This window comes from Mesoplodon bidens, assembly GCF_964165515.1.
Source record: "Mesoplodon bidens genome assembly, chromosome: 18".
Classification (NCBI taxonomy): Eukaryota; Metazoa; Chordata; class Mammalia; order Artiodactyla; family Ziphiidae; genus Mesoplodon; species Mesoplodon bidens.
The window spans coordinates 54,555,359-54,575,792 of record NC_138175.1 but is presented as its reverse complement, the minus strand read 5'-3'; the positions used below and the strand labels follow the sequence as shown (position 1 = coordinate 54,575,792).

The following is a 20,434-nucleotide window of genomic DNA, read 5'->3' as shown; positions in this document are numbered from 1 at the left end:
CAGAAGCCGTCCTGGTGGAGGTGGGGGGCGGTGGTGCGGGCTGGCAGCAGGCGAGATGGGGACCGAGGCGGAGGGAGAGACACAGCGGCGGCGGGTCTGGACCTGCGGTGGGCGCTGCGGGCTCCCACCGCCCGAGGGGCATCCCGGTCTGGGGGTTCCCCGACCTCGAAGCCTGGCCCCCTTGGGCTGCGCCGGCCCTTGGCTCCGAGGGTGTGGGCTGGCGTATCACCAGTGTCTTGAGGTGGGAACAGGACCAGGACAGAGCGTAGAGCCCCCTGTCACCCAGGGGAACGCGAAGAGCCCAGCGCCCTCACAGGCCGCAGAGATAGAGGCGCTCCCAGCCCCCAGCCCTCTAGGCAGAAAAATGAGTCTGGAGTGTAGACACAGGACCAACCCTCCCCCCCGTCCCACCCCCATCTCTCTCTCTCTCTGTCTCTGTGTCTCCGTCTAGCTGTTGCTCTTCCCCTCACACATGCGTTCAGACACACAGACATGCGCACATGTCTTTTTATCTGAGTTAAAATGATGCTGGAAACCGCGGGAGGGAGCGTGTGCGCGTGCGCGTGCGTGTGCGGGGCGGTGGGGAGGCCCGGCGGGCCTGTGTCCGCGGGTCTGGGAGCGCGAGGGCGCGCCCCTGTCCCCGCTGTCGCTGTGCGTGTTTGTGCAGACGGCTCCTCCGTCCCCCTGTGCGCCCCACTCGTGGGTCGGCCGCGTTGGAGCAGAGCTCGCGGGCGTGGGCGCGTTTGTGTGCGCTCGAGGCGGAGACGCTGCGTGGAAGGGTTAGGGTTGGGAGCCCGAGGGGTAAAGCCAGGACCACAAACCCCTTCTGTCGCTACCCAGCCAGCTCCGTGCTCCTCAGCGGCCTCATCTGTCAACTGGGCATCCTAACAGCTTCCTCCTGTGGCTCCCAGGAAGCTTAAACAAGCGTGTGCAGGCCTGGCGCAGAGAAGGGGCACACTTGCAGTTCCGGAGCCATTATTACTGTTGCTGTTTTCATTGTTACTGTCTTGACTAGCCCATCCCCCTCTCCGTCTCTGGTCCTGTGGAAACGCGGGTGGGAGGACCTGACCCCCACGCTGTCCACTCCCCTCCCAGAGCTCAGGCTCAGGCTCTCCGGCCCCCCAGCCCCTTCTCCAGCGGGCGGGCGGGCCCCGCACCATCCTGCGTGCAGCAGCCGCTGGCACGGACCCACCAGCCGCCATCGTGGCCTCGAGCACCTGCCACCCTCGACCTCCTCCTCCCCCGTTACCGCCTCCGGTGTCCTCCCTCCCCAGCTGCCTCACCTGCCCACACCCAGCACCTCCCCCCTTGCCTTGTCTGGCACCTCACCTTCTCCTTCAAGTTCCCCCTTTGAGTCTAACTCACATCCCTCCAGCCGCTGCTGCTGCTGCTGAGAGGTGCACAGACCATGGGTGACGGCAGCGAGTCCGGGCTGCTGGGAAACTTGGCCTCTACAAACACTCCCTGAAGAGAGAAGTGATGGGGGGGGGGTAGGGCGTCCAGGAGGCCGGTCCCCTCCCAGAGGTGCGTGCAGGTGGAGAGGGGACTTGGGTGGCTGCTGGGACCGGAGCCAGATCCTCGCTCCGACTTCCCAGCTTGGCTTTTCACCTCTTCTCTGCCACTTATGTCTTGTCTGTCTTGTCTCTCACTCCATCTCGACCTATTTATGTCCCTTTTTGAAATCATGCAAAGAACCAAGTTTTTAATCTGGCCGACGTCTCCACTTGCCGGCCAAGCGCCCCTGGGTGAGCACTTCCTCTCCCCCAGACTCAGTTTTCTGTCCTACGAAATGGGCATAAAGTCTTCCCAGCACAGAGAGGGTGAGATGAGTGTAGGGTGCGCAGAGCCAGCCCTCCTCTCTGTCCCCCTTGTCCTGCCCTGCTGGGCCCTCATCATCCGGGGTGGCCTCTCCCCCCCACAGGGGGTCTGCAGGAGTCTTGCCCCCTTGGGTCCTGAGCCTGGGCAGGGAGGTGATGGTGGTGGCAGCAGCGGCAGAGAGTGGCCTGGATGTCGGGGAGGAGCTGCGCCACTCGGGGGGTCCCTGTCCCTCACTGAGCCTCTCCCTCTCTCTCCCTGACAGCCCCCCGGCGCCCAGGCGGAGCATGAACATTGAGGATGGCGCGTGCCCGCGGCTCCCCGTGCCCCCCACTGCCGCCCAGTAGGATGTCCTGGCCCCATGGGGCCCTGCTCTTCCTCTGGCTCTTCTCCCCACCCCTGGGGGCCGGCGGGGGCGGCGTGGCCGTGACATCTGCCGCCGGAGGGGGCTCCCCGCCGGCCACCTCCTGCCCCGCGGCCTGCTCCTGCAGCAACCAGGCCAGCCGGGTGATCTGCACAAGGAGGGAGCTGGCCGAGGTCCCGGCCAGCATCCCCGTCAACACGCGGTACCTGAACCTGCAGGAGAATGGCATCCAGGTGAGCCGGGCTGGCAGCCCGGGAGGGTGGGGGAGGGGCCCAGGTGGTGGCCAGCGCCTCCTCCCTGAGCTGGCAAAGCCTGCTGGGTGTCCCCACCAGCTCTTCACGCCCGTACCCTGGGCACTTATGAGATGCTGTTTGCATCCTAGTCACTCGAGCCGAGGCTGTCTGGGTTTGCTTGGCACAAGGCTCCCTGTGTCTGTACCAGCACACTGGGCCCCAGGGCAGGACCATCTGCCCTCCTCCCACAGCATGGCACAGGTGAGCCCTCAGCCTGGCCCCGGAGCCACAGGTCGTGCTGGGAGTGACCCTTCCCTGAGGCCCCTGTGCCACCTGCACCACCGCACCTGCCGCGTGGCGTTGGGCACACGTGACTCTGCCCCTCAGTTTCTTCATCTGAAAAATGGTGATGATATGATCCCTGCCCCAAGGGGCTGGTGCGAGGGCTGATGGGTGTCACACTTGTCAAGGGGCTCTGGCCCCGGGCGAGCGCTCATTTGCTGTGTGGTACGGGGCTCACCGCCCCACTTCCCGGAGTCGGTGTGAGAGCCCAGTGCTCCCCAGTACCTGGCTGGCACTCGGACGGGGCAGTTGCCATCCGATTATAATTGTCGTTAAGATGGGCCGTGGGCTTCCCTGGTGGCGCAGTGGTTGAGAGTCTGCCTGCCGATGCAGGGGACGCGGGTTCGTGCCCCGGTCCGGGAAGATCCTACATGCCGCGGAGCGGCTGGGCCCGTGAGCCGTGGTCGCTGGGCCTGTGCGTCCGGAGCCTGTGCTCCGCAACGGGAGAGGCCACAACAGTGAGAGGCCCGCGTTCCACACACACACAAAAAAAGATGGGCCGTAAGTGATGCTTTGGGGTCAGAGCTGTGCTACTTTGAAGCAGGGTCTCCCCCGCTCTGCTTTATTGACTTTGGGGTTGGATCATCCTCAGTGGGGTAGAGGGGCGGGCATCCTGTGCACTGTAGGATGTGGAGCAGCATCCCCGGCCACTAGAGGCCAGTAGCATCCCGCCCCCCAGTTCCAAATGTGTCTCCAGATGTTGCCAGATATTCCCTGGGGAGGGAGGGAATTTCCCCACCCCCACTCCCAGTTGAGAAGCACTGTTTCTTTTTTTTGAGCCCGAGCCCGGGCCACCACAGTGAAAGCGCTAACCGCTGGACCACCAGGGAATTCCCCTGACCTCCATGTCTTTAAAGCTGCAGCCAGCAACCCCTCCTCCTGCAGCCACCACCCCCTTCCCCCATCCAGTTCCGGGCCCACGGCCCTTAGCACTTAACACAATGCCTCTGTTTACTTCTAGACAGAGGTCTGGAATGCGGGATCAGGGAGGGCGCGTGTGGCTGTCAGTTTTGCTCACTGATGTGTCCCGAGTGCCTAGACTGCGGCCTCCCGTGTGTAAGACAAGCAAGAGGCACTGAACGGACCAAAGCGTTAGGGGAAGGACGGGGATGCTGGGGCGCTTTGGGCCCGGAGAGGAAGGTGGTGAGGGGAGGTTTGCCTGCCGGACCCCAGGACCCAAGAGAGGCGTATTCAGGCAGAAGGATCGTCTGAGCAGCCCCTCAGGGCTGGGAGGGCGACTGGTTATCACAGAAGAGGCTGGACTTCACTCCACAGAGTCCAGTGGGCTCTGGAGGGCTTTGGGCAGAGGGCACCATCAGGCTTGTGTGGTGGCCCCTGGGAGGATGGGTTGAACGTATGCGGTTAGGAGGTGGCGGAGCTGTGGCACCGGTGTCGCTTGGTCGCTGTCACATGTCAGCCAGTGCCCTGCACTGGACTGGGGCGCGGGCCGGGCACTGAGCAGCTGTTGGTGGGACTGAATTGTTCATTGAGCCCCCCAAGGAGAAAACGGCCCAGGTCCTCCAAAGGGATCCTGCTGGTGCTGTGAACTCAGCGGCTCCTCGGCGCAGCCGCGATCCCTGATGCTCTAACCTCCCCGCTTCCGGCTCCCATTTCCCGGTTATCCCAGCCTGGCGTGCCATCCTGTTTATTGGTTGACTGCCTCTTCCCTTCTAGAATGTAAGCCACTCAGGGGCCGGGAAGGGCTTTGCCCAGAGCTGGTCCCAGCAGCATCTGTGGACTGTCACACGAATACACAGAGGACGGATGGAGTACCGGCAACAAGGGGGCAGGTGTATGGTGAGAATGAAGGGAGGGTGTCGCCCCCTAAAGGGAGGCATGGACAGAGCAGCTGAGACTGCAGCTTGACTCAAACCACACGAGCAGGAAAGGTAGCCTCCAGGTGGAGGCAGCTGGCGAGGTGGGCCTGGAGCCCGGGGACACAGTCCCGCAGGGGCAGGGGTGTGGTGAGTGACGCAACTCCAGCTTCAGTGGTCCTTGCCCCACAGCCACCCAGGAAGGGACAGCCTTGCCTTTGGCGGTCCCCTTGGCAGTGACCCCCTAAGAGGTCCCCTCTCTGCCCCCACAGAGGGGGGCTCTGGTCCCCAGGCTGTCCAGGACAGTCAGATGGGGGCCCTGATCCCTTCCTCTTCCCCAGGGCCAGACCAGGCTGTGCAGTGGGGAGAGGAAGTTTAGCTCTGAGCCCTCTTCTCACCCGGCTCTATGGGCTGGGATAGGACAGGCCTGCATCGGGACAGGGGATTGACCAAATGCCTTTAAAACAGTGGTTCTCTGGTTCAATCCCTGGTCGGGGAAGTAAGATCCCGCAAGCTACGCGGATCCACCAAAAAAAAAAAAAAAAAGACACAGAGGTCAGGGTGGCCTCATGGAGAAGGTGACATCTGAACAAAAGTTTGGAGGAGGTGACGGTGGGAGCCCTGTGGGGCATTCCAGGCAGGGGGCAGCAGGTGCAAAGGCCCTGGGGTAGAGCCTGCCTGGTGTGTAGGAGGAAAAGCCACAAGCCTGGTGTGGCTGGAGTGAACTATGGGGAGAGGGCGGGGGGTGAGGACAGAGATGGGACAAAGGGGCCTCGTGGTCACGGTGAGGACTTGGGCTCTTCTCTGCATGAGACAGGAGCCAGGGGAGGCTCTGAGCAGAGGTCAGATGGGCTCTGACTTGGGTCTCTCTCTGGCCAAGGTGTGGGGACTGTAGGGGCAAGGGTGATGGCAGAGAGGCCTGTTCGGAGGCTGGTGCAGAGTTCACGAGAGAGAGAGAGAGAGACTGGTGGCCCCAGGTTGGCCCAGACCGGTTGCGGTGGAGGTGTGGGGAGCAGACAGATTCTGGGTCTGTTTTTTGGTGGTGTTTTTTGTTTGTTTGGTTGGTTTGTTGGTTGGGTTTTTGGCTGCGTTGGGTCTTTGTTGCTGTGCACGGGCTTTCTCTAGTTGCGATGAGGGGTGGCTACTCTTCATTGCGGTGAGGGGGCCTCTCTTGTGGAGCACGGGCTCTAGGCATGCGGGCTTCAGTAGTTGTGGCATGCAGGCTCAGTAGTTGTGGTGCACGGGCTTAGTTGCTCTGCGGCATGTAGGATCTTCCCTGACCATGGCTCGAATCTGTTTCTCCTGCACTGGCAGGCAGATTCTTAACCACTGCAGCACCAGGGAAGCCCCTGGGTCTGTTTTGAAGGTGGAGACCGAGGATTTTCCAGCAAAGTGGATATGAGAAAAGAAGAAGAGAGGATGATTCTGTAGGTCTGAGTGGACCCCTTGGTTGGACCTGTCTGCTCATGTGTCTCTCACCCCATCTCCCAGGCCACTGGTCTCCAAACGATGTGACCCACATCCCTGTCAGAATATACATATATGAATTTTATTACTAAAGGCATGCAAAGGTCTACAGCATCCATGGATCGTGTACATTATAAAGTTGCACAAATATGGCCATGTTATGGGCTTCCCTAGTGGCGCAGTGGTTGAGAGTCTGCCTGCCGATGCAGGGGACACGGGTTCGTGCCCCGGTCCGGGAAGATCCCACATGCCGCGGAGCGGCTGGGCCCGTGAGCCATGGCCGCTGAGCCTGCGCGTCCGGAGCCTGTGCTCCGCAACGGGAGAGGCCACAACAGTGAGAGGCCCGCGTACCGCAAAAAAAAAAAAAAAAAAAAAAAAAAATGGCCACGTTAAAGGATGGCAAGCGTGTCTTGAAACCTTAACACTTTCGCTTCTCTCCCCTGGGGATTCTTGCAGCCCCTGCTCTGGAGGCCTCCGATCCCACCCCATCCCGCAGACTGCACATTGCCTGAAGCCAGGGAAAGTCCAGTCTGCAAAAGTGAACGATTCAAAATGTTCAGTGGAATCTTCCTCCCTCGGTGGACACCTCGCTGATGGCAGGAGGGGTGGGGCCACCATTAGAGCGGTTTCACCAAATAACTTTTTAATTATCCAGATAAGAAATGAAAAAACTCACCCCTGGTCCCACTACCTAGATATACATAACTACTGTTTACATTTTGTTTTAAAGCCTTCCTGGCTCTTTTCTGTGCCTATGTAAATGTGGTTTAAAATGATTTATTATAGAATGAGTACAAATTAATTTAGAAAAACTAGAAAGGATACCTAAGTAAGAACACAGGGACAAAAGCCAAGTGTAATCTGACAACCACAGGTAACTCCCATTAACATTTGGTGTCTTTTTATTCAGAGACTCTGCATGCACACCTCTGTGTGCATGACAGGGTTGGGTCTCTAAATGGATATTTTGCTTTTTAAAAAAAAAAAAACCAGAAAAAATGGAATCACCCCATTTCTTACTGGCTGGCAACTGGCTTTTGGCACCTAGGAGTTCAACCATGAATATCTTTCTCCCTGATTCTGATACTTGTCTATTATGTGGATTTTAATGACTGCACTGGATTCCGATGCATGAGCATCCAGTTAATTAACTAGTCCCGTCTTATTTCCAGTGTTTTATTTTATTTTATAAATTTGTTTATTTATTTTTGGGTCTTCGTTGCTGCTCACAGGCTTTCTCTAGTTGTGGCGAGTGGGGGCTACTCCTCGTTGCGGTGCACAGGCTTCTCATTGCGGTGGCTTCTCTTGTTGCGGAGCACGGGCTCTAGGGGTATGGGCTTCAGTAGTTGTGTCACGTGGGCTCAGTAGTTGTGGCTCGCGGGCTCTAGAGCGCAGGCGCACGTTGTGGCACACGGGCTTAGCTGCTCTGCGGCATGTGGGATCTTCCCGGACCAGGGCTCGAACCCGTGTCCCCTGCATTGGCAGGCAGATTCTTAACCACTGCACCACCCAGTGTTTTCACTGATGTAAACAACACTGCAGTGAACATCCTCAGTTCTTGTTCTTTGTACTATTCTTGATTCTGTCCTTGGGATAAATTCCTAGAAGTGGGATTGTGAGGTCGGAAGCTGTGACCCCCCCCAAGGTGTGTACGCACACGAGGCCTGGCACCAAAGCTCCACAAAGGTGGCCTGAGTTGTGGAGATTCGAGAGTCCCCCCATGTCCATGGTCACCTGCTTGTCATCTGGCTCCTGCCCAGATGGTCACCTCCATGAGGGCGGGGACTTCGCCCTGCTCCCTGTGTCATCCCCAGCACCTAGACCGGAGTCTGGCGCACAGTAGGTGATCAGCAGTTATTTGAGAATGGAAGGCCAGCCCCAGGGGACCTGGCAGAGACCAGGGGACCCTCCGTGAGCGGGAGCAGGGGGTGAATCCTGCAGTGCCCGCCCTGAGAACTGGGGCAGCCCTGAGGCTCCCATCGCCTGTTCCCACTCACCCCTGGCCTGCGGTCCAGCGAGGGCGAGGACCACGCAGGGAGCACGGGGACTCCAAGCACACGTGGCCAAGCGGCCACGGGGACAGGGGCTGAGCCTACAGAGATGCCTTCTAGGCAAAGCCCTGGGGACTCGCCTTCCCTCTGCCCTGCAGCCCTGTTGCCACTCAAGCCAGGCACCTGCCAGTACTGGGTGGGCCCAGGGACACCTCTGTTTCCCTGTGCACTCTGGGTCCACCTAGACGCTGTGCTGCTGGGCTGGGCTCAGCCAGCTCCCCCCTCCTCAGGCAGGCAGGGGTCCTCCCTGGGCCCCCTTCCTCGGTCACAGGTCACAGCCTCGTCTCCTTGCCCCTACTCTGCCCCCCTGCCCTCCCCCAGAGCCAACCATCCTCGTGTGTTTACTCTGGATCTTTCTGCTTGTGTGTGTTCTTGCAAAATGCTTATTGTTGCTTTGTGTGCATGTGTTTTTAATTTATGTAAATGAAGGTGCGTTATAGATGGCTTTCTTTGTCTCACTGTTTTCACTTGGCCTGGGTTGTTAAGAGCCATGCACGTCGCCCTGTGTGTGCGTGTGTGTACTCGGGGGCTTTAACTGCTGCAGAATTTCCTTGATGGGCGTCCCCCCCTTCCCGCCCCACCGACCCCCAGGAAGCTTCGAGCTGCACCCACCACAAAGCCCCCTTTAGGAACCCTTTGGGGGCTGCGGCATGATAATGTCTTTGGAATGTACACCGGGGGCGTTGCTGGGTCAGAAGACATGATGTACTTAACCTCACAAAGTATGCTGACCCGCCCAGGCCTTTAGGGGGCTTCCCTGGTCCCTCCAGGGGTCTACCATGAGGTCCCGTGGGCAAGGCGTGCAGAGTCACTTGACAAGGAAATATGCTTCCATCCTAAGAAACAGATCAACCCATCCTGAGATCCTCAGAGGTACTCAGAGAGTTGTGTTGAATGCTGGATGGCACAACAGCCAAAACGTAGAAGCAGTCTCAGTTCCTGATGACTGGGGCGCTGGTTCAGCGAATCACTGCACATCCTTACGACAGGATATCGGGCAGCGATTCAAAATGGAGTTTCGAAGACTACTGAAGGACACAGGGGACTGCTTAGAAGGTCAAACTGAGCTTTTCAAAGGCTGCGAGGAGTATGTCCAATGTGTCTTTAAAATTTAATTTAAAACAAAATTCAGGGACCGCCCAGACACTTTCACAGTGCCTTTTTTTTTTCCCCTTGGCCGCACCACTGGGCTTGTGGGATCTTAGTTCCCCGACCAGGGATTGAACCCCGGGCCCACGGCAGTGAAAGTACCAAGTCTTAACCACTGGAACGCCAAGGAATTCCCTTAATTTCTTCTTTATGTTTTCTTTATTCCCTAAATTTTCTTCAGTGAGGGCATTTAATACTTTTTGTAATCAGGAAAAATTAAACTTAAAAATAACAAGTACAAAATGTTACACGAGCCGAAGAAAAAAGTCGACACTGGGATTTGCTCACCTTTCCCTGGAGAAGGGAGGAGAAACTACAGTTTGTGGAGGATTTGCCCTGACTTGTTTGTTTCCTTGATGGTGGGATTGTTCCCACTTGACGGATGTGGAAACAGAGGCGCAGGTGGCTTGTTCACCTGCTTGTCCAAGGTCACCCAGATGGCAGTGACCCCGGTGGCTTGCCCTGGGCCCCAGGAGCCTCCGTGGAGGAGCAGGGCCCTGCCAGCCAGGGTTCAGCTTTAGGAAAGTCAATCTGTTGCAAAGAAGAACCCACCGTACTGCATGACCAAGGCAAACACCAGAACTGGCTTTTCAGTTACATGCTAGTTTGCGATTTTCCGGGTGGCCCATCCCACCAACATCAGGAAATACAGGGAGTTTTTGACCAGATGGACTTTTCCCAGCCAGAGCCCTTGAAGGAAGGGAATGGTGGACCGAGGGGTGCGGCATTGTCCTCTCCAGAGGTCAGCAAGGGCAGCCCCACCTGCAGGCCCGTGGGACACTCGGGTCACCTGGGCAGAAAGGAGCAGCCAGCCTCAGGGACCACACCCAGGCCCCCCAGGACTGGATGCCTAATTCAACCTGTCCAGCTTCCATCCTGACTCTGGTTTCCTCCTTCCTTCCCCTGGAAGCACCCCCAGAACCCTGGATCATCGCGTCGCCCCCTCTGGCACTCAGTTTCCACACCTGTCAAATGGGACTCCAGATGCCTTGTCTGTTTCTTCCTGACTTATTTTTATTATCATGTGTAACACACACATAAGAAGAACATGGACGTGAATGTCCAGCTCAGAAGGTCACCGGAAAGAGAAGGGCCACATCAGTGCCACCAGGGCAAGAAATGGAATATAAAGAGCCCCTGAAGCCCCTGTGCTCTCCCCTCATTTCCTCCCCCTTCTCCCCAGAGACAGCCCTCCCCAGAGTCCTCACTCCAGGCCAAGGGAATCAGGCGCCTACACTCCTGCATGTCCGGCTTCCTTGGCTCAGCACAGCTGCTGAGACGCATCCTTGGTGTTTCCTGTGGCTGTGGCTTTTCCCCTTTTCTTTTTGTATCGTTAGATCACATTCTATCTGATGCAGATACCTCAGTTCCTTTACGCATTTCTATTGATGGGCATTTAGATCGTCTCCAGTTTGGGGCTCTCACTCTGCCTGGTTTGTTTGTTTGTTTTGTTTTGTTTTTTGCGGTACGTGGGCCTCTCACCGTTGTGGCCTCTCCCACTGCGGAGCACAGGCTCCGGACGCACAGGCCCAGCAGCCATGGCTCACAGGCCCAGCCACTCTGCGGCATGGGGGATCTTCCCAGACCGGGGCACGAACCCGTGTCCCCTGCATCGGCAGGCGGACTCTCAACCACTGCGCCACCAGGGAAGACCATCTGCCTGGTTTTAGATTTAGTTTCTTCGAGCCGGAGGAGACGTGGGTGGAGCCCCTCCCCCAGTTCTTCCATGAGCGTGGCCTGCCTGCCTCGGGCTGGGGCAGGTGGGGGGTAGCACCAAGGCTGCCCCGGACTCTGTTGGTGGGCGGCTCAGGAAAGGGTGGTGCCCGCTCCCTGCCTCGCACCTCACGGGGCAAGTCCGATGCCAGAGAGCTGGTCCGCTTCTCTGAACATCAGACCCTGAGGTGTTCCCTCTGGTACCTACCCTGATGAAGGCAGGGTCCTTCAGGACGCAGCCCCACCCCTGCCCCCTCCAGCCTCCTGCATCCCGGGCATCACACTGGCCCTTTCCACTCCCTCCTAGCTCAGCACCTTCACACATGGTGTTTCCTCTTTCTGGAATACTCTTCCAGTTTCCCACTCACCTAGGTAACACCAGCACTTAAGATTGTAAGGAACCATTGGGGTTTGAATCACAACTCCTCGAGGACATTATGGAACTCATCGGGGCCTCAGTTTTGTCATCAGTAAAATGGGGATAACAGTCCTTCCGTCTTAGAGCCACCGAGAAATTCCATGTCTTTAACCTTTGGACCAGCATGTAATGAGAACCACTGCATGCCGGGTGGTCTTGGGGGCCCTGGGGACTCAGTGGTCTCAGCAGCTCAGATGAGGGAAGAGGGGCTGGTGAGCGGTCAGCTCCTGAGAGGTCCAGCTAGTGTTGATAGTGAGACCATCATCAGGGTCGGTCACTGTCATCTTTCTTAAGTCAGAGAAATGTCTTGGCCTCAGAGGCACCCTCTCTGAGCCCCCGGTCCAGTCAGGCCCACGGGTCCCTCTGGTGCCCAAATCTGTTGGTCACACTTGTGGTCGCCACTGGCCCCAGCACTCAGCACAGAGCCTGATGGACTGTAGGTCCCCAAATACAACTGTTAAGTTAATGAATCAGAGAATGGCTTGCCGTCCTGCCAAGCCATGTGGCCTCTGAACCTCACCACAGGCCCAGATCTCACCCCGACTTGTCAGTTGAGCAGACTGAGGGCCTCAGAGGTGGAAAGTGGGAGACGATTCATGCAGCCCCAGCACTGCTCCAAGCCCTTCCCACGGCGACCCTGTGAACAGGGCCTGTTCTTATCCCCATTGTACAGATAAGGAAACTGAGGTGCAGGAATAAGACTCTGGTGCAAGAGGCCACAGTCAGTGGAATTGGGACTTAGCCCAGGCAGGCAGGCTGCAAGACTGGATTTCTTCAGCACCATTCCTTTGATCTGTATTTCTATTTTTGTACCAGTACCATACTGTTTTGATTACTATAGCTTTGTAGTATAGTCTGAAGTCAGGAAGTCTGATTCCTCCAGCTCCGTTTTTCTTTCTCAGGATCACTTTGGGTATTCAGGGTGATTTGTGTTCCATACGAATTTTTAAATTTTTTGTTCTAGTTCTGTGAAAAATGCCATTGGTAATTTGATATCGATTGCATCAAATCTGTAGATTGCCTTGGGTTCTTCAGTACCATTCCTGATGCTTCCTAATTCGTAGCTACTGGGCTCTCCACCCTGGCAAACTGACGACAGAACTGTAATCAAGTCCTGACTCCATCTCCGGAGTCCCTGCTCTGGCCTGACCTTGCCCATCAGGACACTCCCCCAGCTTCCTCCCGGCCACCTGGCCACAGTCTGTTCCCCCACCCTCAGCCAGAGTCATCACGTCATTCCTGGGCTTTAAAACGGCCCATGTTCCCCCAAGAGAAGACCCTTCTCAAACTGGGTGTCCCAGCCACACCTTACTCAGGGACGCCCCCTGCTGGGCTCAGACACCCTTCCCTCCCTTCGGAAAACAGGCTGTCCCTGAATAGCCAAAAGTCACCTGTGCTTGCCCACACCAGGCACAGGTGTGATCCTCAAGATGCTGCCATGAAGTCTCCACCTGGAAACAGGCTCCGACTGAGAGGAGGCTGAGACTCATGCGTCCCTCTCCCTACACTGCCTGTCCCTCCCGTGTCTGACCGGCCCTGGCTAGTCCATCACCCAGTTCACATACCTGATTCATTTATTAAGCACCTATTGTGTGCCAGGCACTGCTGTAGGCACAGTGAGCAGGACAGATTCACGTCCCTGTTCTGGTGAAGCTGGGTGGAAACAGAGACAGTGCAGGAGGTGCACAGCACAATGCCAGTGTTTGTTTTGTTATTTATTTTTGGCTGTGTTGGGTCTTCGTTGCTGCGCACGGGCTTTCTCTAGTTGCGGTGAGCAGGGGCTACTCTTTGTTGCGGTGCGCAGGTTTCTCGTTGTGGTGGCTTCTCTTGTTGCAGAGCCCAGGCTCTAAGCGTGCAGGCTTCAGTAGTTGTGGCGCGCGGGCTTAGTTGCTCTGCAGCATGTAGGATCTTCCCAGACCAGGGCTCGAACCCGTGTCCCCTGTATTGGCAGGCAGGTTCTTAACTGCTGCGTCACCAGGGAAGTCCCAATGCTGGTGTTCTGGGCTGTGCCACATGGCATGTGGGATCTTAGTTCCCTGACCAGGGATTGAACCCCTGCCCCCTGCACTGGAAGCATGGAGCCCTAACCACTGGACCGCCAGGGAATTCAAATGCCGGTGTGTTTTAGATGGAGATGAGCTGAGTGAAACAGTCAAGCAGGAGAGGGAGGTGCAAGTGGGGGAGGGGGCGTGGCTTGAGCCTGAGCCTAACCCCACTTCCCCACTCCCCCCCCACCATCTTAGGCAAAGCTGGGGTGCACTTAGTGGCTGGCACCCCCCTCTGGTATAGAGCTCGCCCCTGCATTGTCTGCACGTAGGTTTAGATACTCATCTGGGCTCCTGGGTTGGGGGTTGAGGGCATCCTCTCACCAGTTCTAGGAGGTAGATCTTATAAGCCCCACTGTACAGATGGGGAAGTGGCCCCAGGAGGTCTGAAATTTGCTCCAAGTCACAGAAGCAGTAAAGGGCAGTCCGGATCAGGACTCCGGCTGTCTGACCCCAGAGCTTTAACCACCAGGCCGCAGGGCTCAACCTGCAATGACGGCTGGGCAGGGTTGGGGGCCAGGGATGAGACAGGCCTGTCTGAGCACAGTGGTCATTTGGGGAGCTGAGCGCAGTGGGGATCAGGCTCTCTCCTCTCTCACTCTGGCCAGAGCCCTTCCTGCCTGCCTCCTCTAGCTGAGGTTGGCCGGCCCATGGTGGAGGCTGAGGTTGGTTGGCCCATGGTGGAGGCTGAGGTTGGTTCCATCTGCCCTCGCCCAGGATGGCTGCTGGGGGTGGGACATGGAGCCTCTAGGATGCCCCCCTCCCCTGTTAGAGGGGCTGCCTGGCATGGCCTGGAACCTCCCAGCAGGGACAAACAGGATTTGTTTTTGGCGGTGAGGGGGTAAGGGCGAGGATGGAGAGGGTGCTGCATTCCGAGTGGCTGCCCTGCCCCTGGGCTGGGCTGTGTTGTCGTGGTACATGCTTGTTCTCTCTTAGTCCTCAGGGCCCCTGTCCCCACGTTACAGAGGAGACTGAGGCCCCAGGAGGCCGAGTCTAGGCCTGGGGCAGGGGGGCAGTGCTCAGTGAGCAAGGTGGGGGCCTACACTGGCCCCCATGCTTGCCTGGCTCTGGCCACATCCTGGCGGTCAGGGAAATCCCTACTGAAAAGCGATGCACAAGTCCCTGATCTCAGAGAAGGAAGAAATATGAGGAGTTGTCATAAAAACAGCTGGTACAGAAAAAAAAAAAAAAAAGCTTTTAAATTATGAACGTAAAATAATCAACGAGATAAACAAGAAAACAACAGTAAGCTTACTAACCTTTTGTTATCGGTTCATTACATTCAAAACCCATATAAGCAATTTATCTTAATAGTGTTAAGACGAACAATTCACTTCATCATTTTCCAACCACAGTTAAATTTTTAATAAGGGATTTCTTGACAGCTTATTTTCTTAAAAATCCCAACAGAACACAGCGGGGTTTTTGCTAGAGTTAGTAGCGTTTACCTACCACCACCAAAGTGGAAAGTCCCCTAAATAATAGGCCAAGTTACAGGATGGAAAGAGCGGGCAGAAGCCCCAGTCAGGTTGGGAGGTAGTCATGGATGGGACCATGTTCCGTTGCCTGACTGGTGTCTGCATCCTTGGCAATCAGCACAGAGCCGGGCGCACAGGTTGGGGAGGGCTTAGCAAATGTGGGCTGAAGGAGGGAGGGGACTTGGTGACTTGGGTAGTTAGGACCCCAGGCTCCTCTGCCACATCACAGGATGTCAGCGTCCCATCAGGCCAAAGACGTCAGGCTGGGAGGGCAGGGGGATTTGCCTGCTCCGAGAACCAGTCCCACCTTGTCTATCCCACTCTGTGTCAGTGAGCAGGCCCTCGGCATCAAAGAGGATTTGAGATCATCTGGCCTCAGGGGGTTCAAATTGTGCTGTGAAGGGGCCACAGGCCTGCCTCTCCCCCTGCAACCAGGGCAGCTCCTGAGATCCAGATCCCTTTATACCATTACCACTTAAATGATCACTTGCATAATAATATGTTTAGTGTTTCTCTTCCCCTCTCAGGGTCAGGCTCTGGGAATTTGGCTATGGCTGTCTTGTCCATGCTGGATCCCCAGAACCGGCATGATGCTTGACACACAGCAGGCACTCAAAGAATATCTGTCAAATGTGCAAATCGCCACATGGGTAATGTTTGAATAATGAACAGGCTCTGCAGCTCAAAAAACACATCAAAACCCACCCACAGCCCAACCCTCTTGGCTTAGGTGGGTGGGCGTGGTGGACACCTGGTGTTTAGATCCAGGAGAAGCCGACTTTGAGTCCTAGTTCTGCTACTTCGCAGCTGTGAGACTGAGGGCAAATGACTTTACCTCAGTGAACCTCCATTCCCTCGGCTGTAAACCATCAAATATGAAGAAGGAAGGCAGGGACGTGTGGTTGATAATCTCCATGTGACAGGATTTCCACAAGGATTAAAGGAGATCGTGACCTCAGAGTGTTTAGCACAAGGTCCAATGAATACTAGGCACTTAACAAATACTGGATCCCCCCCTTTTGCCTTATTAGAAACCTGCCCTGGATAGCACTTTGTCAGAGTCAGAGATGGGATCAGCCTTGTATTGTTTGGAAGAAGAGGGGAGGAGTTGATTGGCTTTGGTCTTTAGGTATGCATGTTAAATCTTAAGGCTAACCACTAAAAGAAGAGAAAATACATAAATCCTAAGATAGTAAATGGGGGAAATGGAATAAGAAACTCGATCTTTGCAAAAGGTCATAGGAAAGGGGAATGAATAGCCTGCAAAAAAAAATCAGGACAAATAGAAAGCATGAAAAAACATAGGAAGAATAATTCCAAATAGATTAGTAATTACAATAAATGTAAACAAACTAAACTTCCTGTCAAAAGACAGAGATTTTCAGACTGAATTAAAAACAAAATCCAAGAGACACACCTAAGACAGAAAGGATGAAAGCAAAAATGATGGCAAACACTAACCTAAAGAAAGCTGGTGTGTCTTTAATAATATCAGACACATGGACTTTAAGGCCAAAAGAAGAATAAGTTGGAAACAGAACCAAAAACAGAACACTGGTGCTCTTTCAGCTCCAAGTTCTGTCACTGAGGATTTCAACATTTTGGGTGCAGTCACCCAGGCCAAAAGCCATGCAGGCACATTGACTCACACAGTGGGTACTCTCCAAATATGAGCCTTGTCCATTCTGAAGTCCACCATAAACTAGGCCTTGACCTGAGTGCAGGGAATGCAGAAATGATTCAGATGGAGTCTCTACTCATGAAGACTCACAGCCTAGACAAGGAGACAGATGCACTGAACGAGTGTGATAAGGGTCTGATAAGAGAATGCCTGTGGGGCTTCCCTGGTGGCGCAGTGGTTAAGAATCCACCTGCCAATGCAGGAGACATGGGTTCGAGCTCTGGTCTGGGAAGATCCCACATGCTGCGGAGCAACTAAGCTCGTGCGCCACAACTACTGAGCCTGCACTGTAGCACCCGCTCGCCACAACTAGAGAAAAGCCCGCATATCAAAGACCCGATGCAGCCAAAAATAAATAAATAAATATATGAGAATGCCTGTGATGAGTCAGTGAACAGGAAGCCAAAGAGAGCCTCCTGGCAGAAAGCAATTGGAACATCCCAGAGAACTAGGAGGAAGATGGCATTCCAGGCAGAGGGCACAGCCGGTGCAAAGGCAGAGAGGCTGAGCAGAGCATGGTGAGCGTATAGAAGCCCATACATCTCCCTGTGGCTGGAGCAGAGGGGAGGCCAGGGGGCCAGGCCCTGCAGAGCCTCTGACACCAGGCTGAGGGTCACAAGGAGCCATGGGAGGGCTGTGAGCAGGGATTTGGCAGGGTCTGAACTGCATCTTAGACAATTCTGACAGCTGATGTAGAGGAAAGAGGCTGGGGAAGAAACTGGAAGCCCAGAGGCAGGACAAATGTTAATGATCATTATCAGCTGCATCAACAACTTAAAAATACGTATTATTTGCCTGCTTGCCGTGTCCCAAGCATTCACTATCTTGTCCAAGCCTCACAATAACCCTGCAGGACCTGCGAGGAAAGTGGGCTCAGAGACGTCAGGACACTCAGCCAAGTTCACACAGCTGGTCAACAGCAAAGCCGAGATTCAGACCCAGCCCTGACTCCACCACCACCCCCCGGCCCACTAGGCTACTCCCCAGTCACCCTGCAGAGAGGAGGAGGGAGAAAAGACTGGAATCCTGTTAAAAATAAAGGGACTCACTATTTTAAGCAGTCCTACAGCACATCCTCAATAAAACCAGACTTCCCTTCTCAGCAACACCCCCGTCCTGCTTATTCCCAAGTGCATCATTCAAGTGACTGGCGGGGGGACCCCACCCGCTTTGGGAGTGCCCCTGCATCTCCCTTCACACACACCCTTCTCATCGCAACTGGGACAAAGCACGTGGAGCAGCCGCAGCCTCGGGCTCTGCCAGGACGCACCTTATGGACATGGTGTCGTTTCAGTTGCTTTGTCCAGAGGATCAGGGAGACCTGGGCTGGACTCCCAGCTGCAGTCTTCCCACTCCCCCCGGGGAGGGTGAGCAGCCCTGCTGAGTCGCCTGAGCTCACTGAGCCTCGGCTCCTGATCTCTGAAACGGGGCACGACGCTGGCCTGTGTGCCGCCCAGGTTCAAACCCCTCGTCGAGTAACCTCACTGAGTGGTTTCTTCTGTAAAAGTGAGCTAACCACACCTGCCCTGCAGGGCTGGTGGGGACAAGCTGAGCTGACGGATGGGGACACCCAGCCCAGAGCCTGGCACTCATCACTGCAGCCCAGATGCCACCTGCGCGTGCCAAGCCTTGTGGTGAGCGAATCTCACCGATTACCTCGCATCCTCGAAACAGCTCTGCAGGGCTGACATTACAACGCCCTTCCACAGAGGATGGTCCTCCTCCATTTGCCCCTTCAGAACTCCTTTATCCCCATTCAATAAATAAGCGATGGATGGATGAGTGTGAGACGTTTGGGCTGGGTCCAAGGGAGTGAGCAGGGGTTTTCGAGGTGGATGAAAAGGGAAGGGAATTCTGAGCAGAGGGAAGAGTGTATGCCAAGGGGGAGTGCCTGTGAGATAGCTCCAAGGAGCTGATACTGGCTGAAGTGTCGCCAGAGTGAGGGCTGCAAGTGAGGGGAGCCTACAGGCCAGGCCAAGCGGGGCTTCCAAGGCAGGCTGAATTTCCTTGGAGGGCACTGGGGAGCCACAGAGGGCTCTAGAGGAAAGCAGAGGCAGGGCCAGCTCTGGGTGTGGCAAGGCCCTGGAGATGAACTTGAGGGGAGAGACTGGAGGCCAGGCAGTTTGAGGCCTGAGCTGGACCGTGGGGACAGAGAAGAAGATGAAACATTCAAAAGGATTAGAACCAGCAGGCATGCTGGCTGACCAACCCTAACAAGGGGAGGCTGTGGACGATGCAGGGGGCTCTAGGCTGCAGGCCCGCTTTCCATTGGGAAGGCAGGCTGGAGGGGCCGCGCTGAGAACAGGGACCCCAGGAGGAGTGGGGGCAGGGTGGGGCATGCAGATGGGTTTGCTGGGAACTGGGAGCCCCCGGAACTACATGTGACTCAAACCAGGCAAGGGGGCGACTCCAACACCTGGGCCAGCAATCCCTTTGTTCTCAATTTGTCCGTCCAAACCCTCAAGTCTGACCTTCAGACTTCATTCTCTCCCTAGCGATTAGTAATGCCTGGATCCTCTTATTATTATTATTACCACTATTATTATTATTACTACTGTTATTAATAGAAACAGCAACTAGAGGCCTGCTTGGTGCTTTGCCAGCGTTCCCCGGGGCAGTGATAAAAGGCAGCCTGAGGGCTTCCCTGGTGGCGCAGTGGTTGAGAGTCCGCCTGCCGATGCAGGGGACACAGGTTCGTGCCCCGGTCCGGGAAGATCCCACATGCCGCGGAGTGGCTGGGCCCGTGAGCCATGGCCGCTGAGCCTGCGCGTCCGGAGCCTGTGCCCCACAATGGAAGAGGCCACAGCGGTGAGAGGCCCGCGTACCGCCAAAAAAAAAAAAAAAAAAGGCAGCCTGTGAGAAGGGTTCTCGGGTTATTGTATTTGGGAAACTCAAGAGTCGAGCAAAGCAAAGGGGCCCGACAGTTTGATCAGGAAAGCTTTTCGCTGTGCTGTTGTTTAGAACCTCACGGGATGGGCAGGCAGCAAGAGAACACGGTGGGAGGCGAGGGGCTGGGCTCTTCCCGGGGTCCCTCAGAGGAGGAAACCAAGGCTCCAGCGGCCCACGCAGCCGAGCTGGGGCTCCAGGGCCCGAGGGCTGTCAGGCCAAGACTCTCCGGCCCCCCCCTTCTCACCGCACACAGACACGGCCGCATCGGCCACACCGCCGGCAGGCTGCAGAGACCCCAGACCAGCCCTCGTGATCCTCCTCCAGTTCTAAAGATTAGCCGTGTTCGCTGCCAGAAATGAGAGGGGGCGGAAGCATGTTAAGGAAAATAAAACACTGACCTTGTCAATTCCATCTCAACATCAGAAAGGAGGCGTAGCCCCGGGGAGGGATTCTAGGTGGCCAGGGAAGTCAGGTTTTAGAAGCATACTCATGATACGGGAAAACGCTCACAATATACTGTTATCGAGGGGAAATGCAGGACCTGCTGCCGAGGGCGTGGACTGTGAAACACACATCGGACCCCTGAAGACTTAGTGGGAAAAGAGAGTAAAATATCTCATTTGTAAGTTTCCCTCTTGGTTACATGTTGAAATCATAATATTTTGGACCTATTGGGCTAATCAATTATTAAAATTGGTTTCATCTGTCTTGGTTTTTTTTTAATGTAGCCTCTAGGAAATTTAAAATTAAACAGGTAGCTGGTGTCATATTTCTGTTGGATCGTGCTGGCAGAAATGGTGGCTGTTATTGTCTTATGATGATAACTGTACCAGGAATATTATTTTCCTTATGCTGGGTGCCTCCCAGGTAGAGTCTTGTCTTTAAGTTTATACAGTGTTTTTCTACTTAAAAATAATTTTGGGGACTTCCATGGCGGTCCAGTGGTTAAAACTCTGCACTTCCACTTCAGGGGCA

General features: G+C 55.6%; 1 protein-coding gene across 1 annotated transcript in view; it reads left to right on the top strand.

Annotated features, from left to right (window-relative positions):
* The window catches only part of LRRC4B (leucine rich repeat containing 4B), a gene marked incomplete at its 3' end in the record, with an annotated part of 39,168 nt that overhangs the window by 14,075 nt on the left and 4,659 nt on the right, over window positions 1-20,434 (top strand). Inside the window, exon 2 of the mRNA XM_081216825.1 lies at window positions 2,081-2,412. Coding sequence (XP_081072951.1) covers window positions 2,116-2,412 — 297 coding nt within the window. The 5' untranslated portion in view covers window positions 2,081-2,115. The remainder of the gene's footprint in view (window positions 1-2,080; window positions 2,413-20,434) is intronic.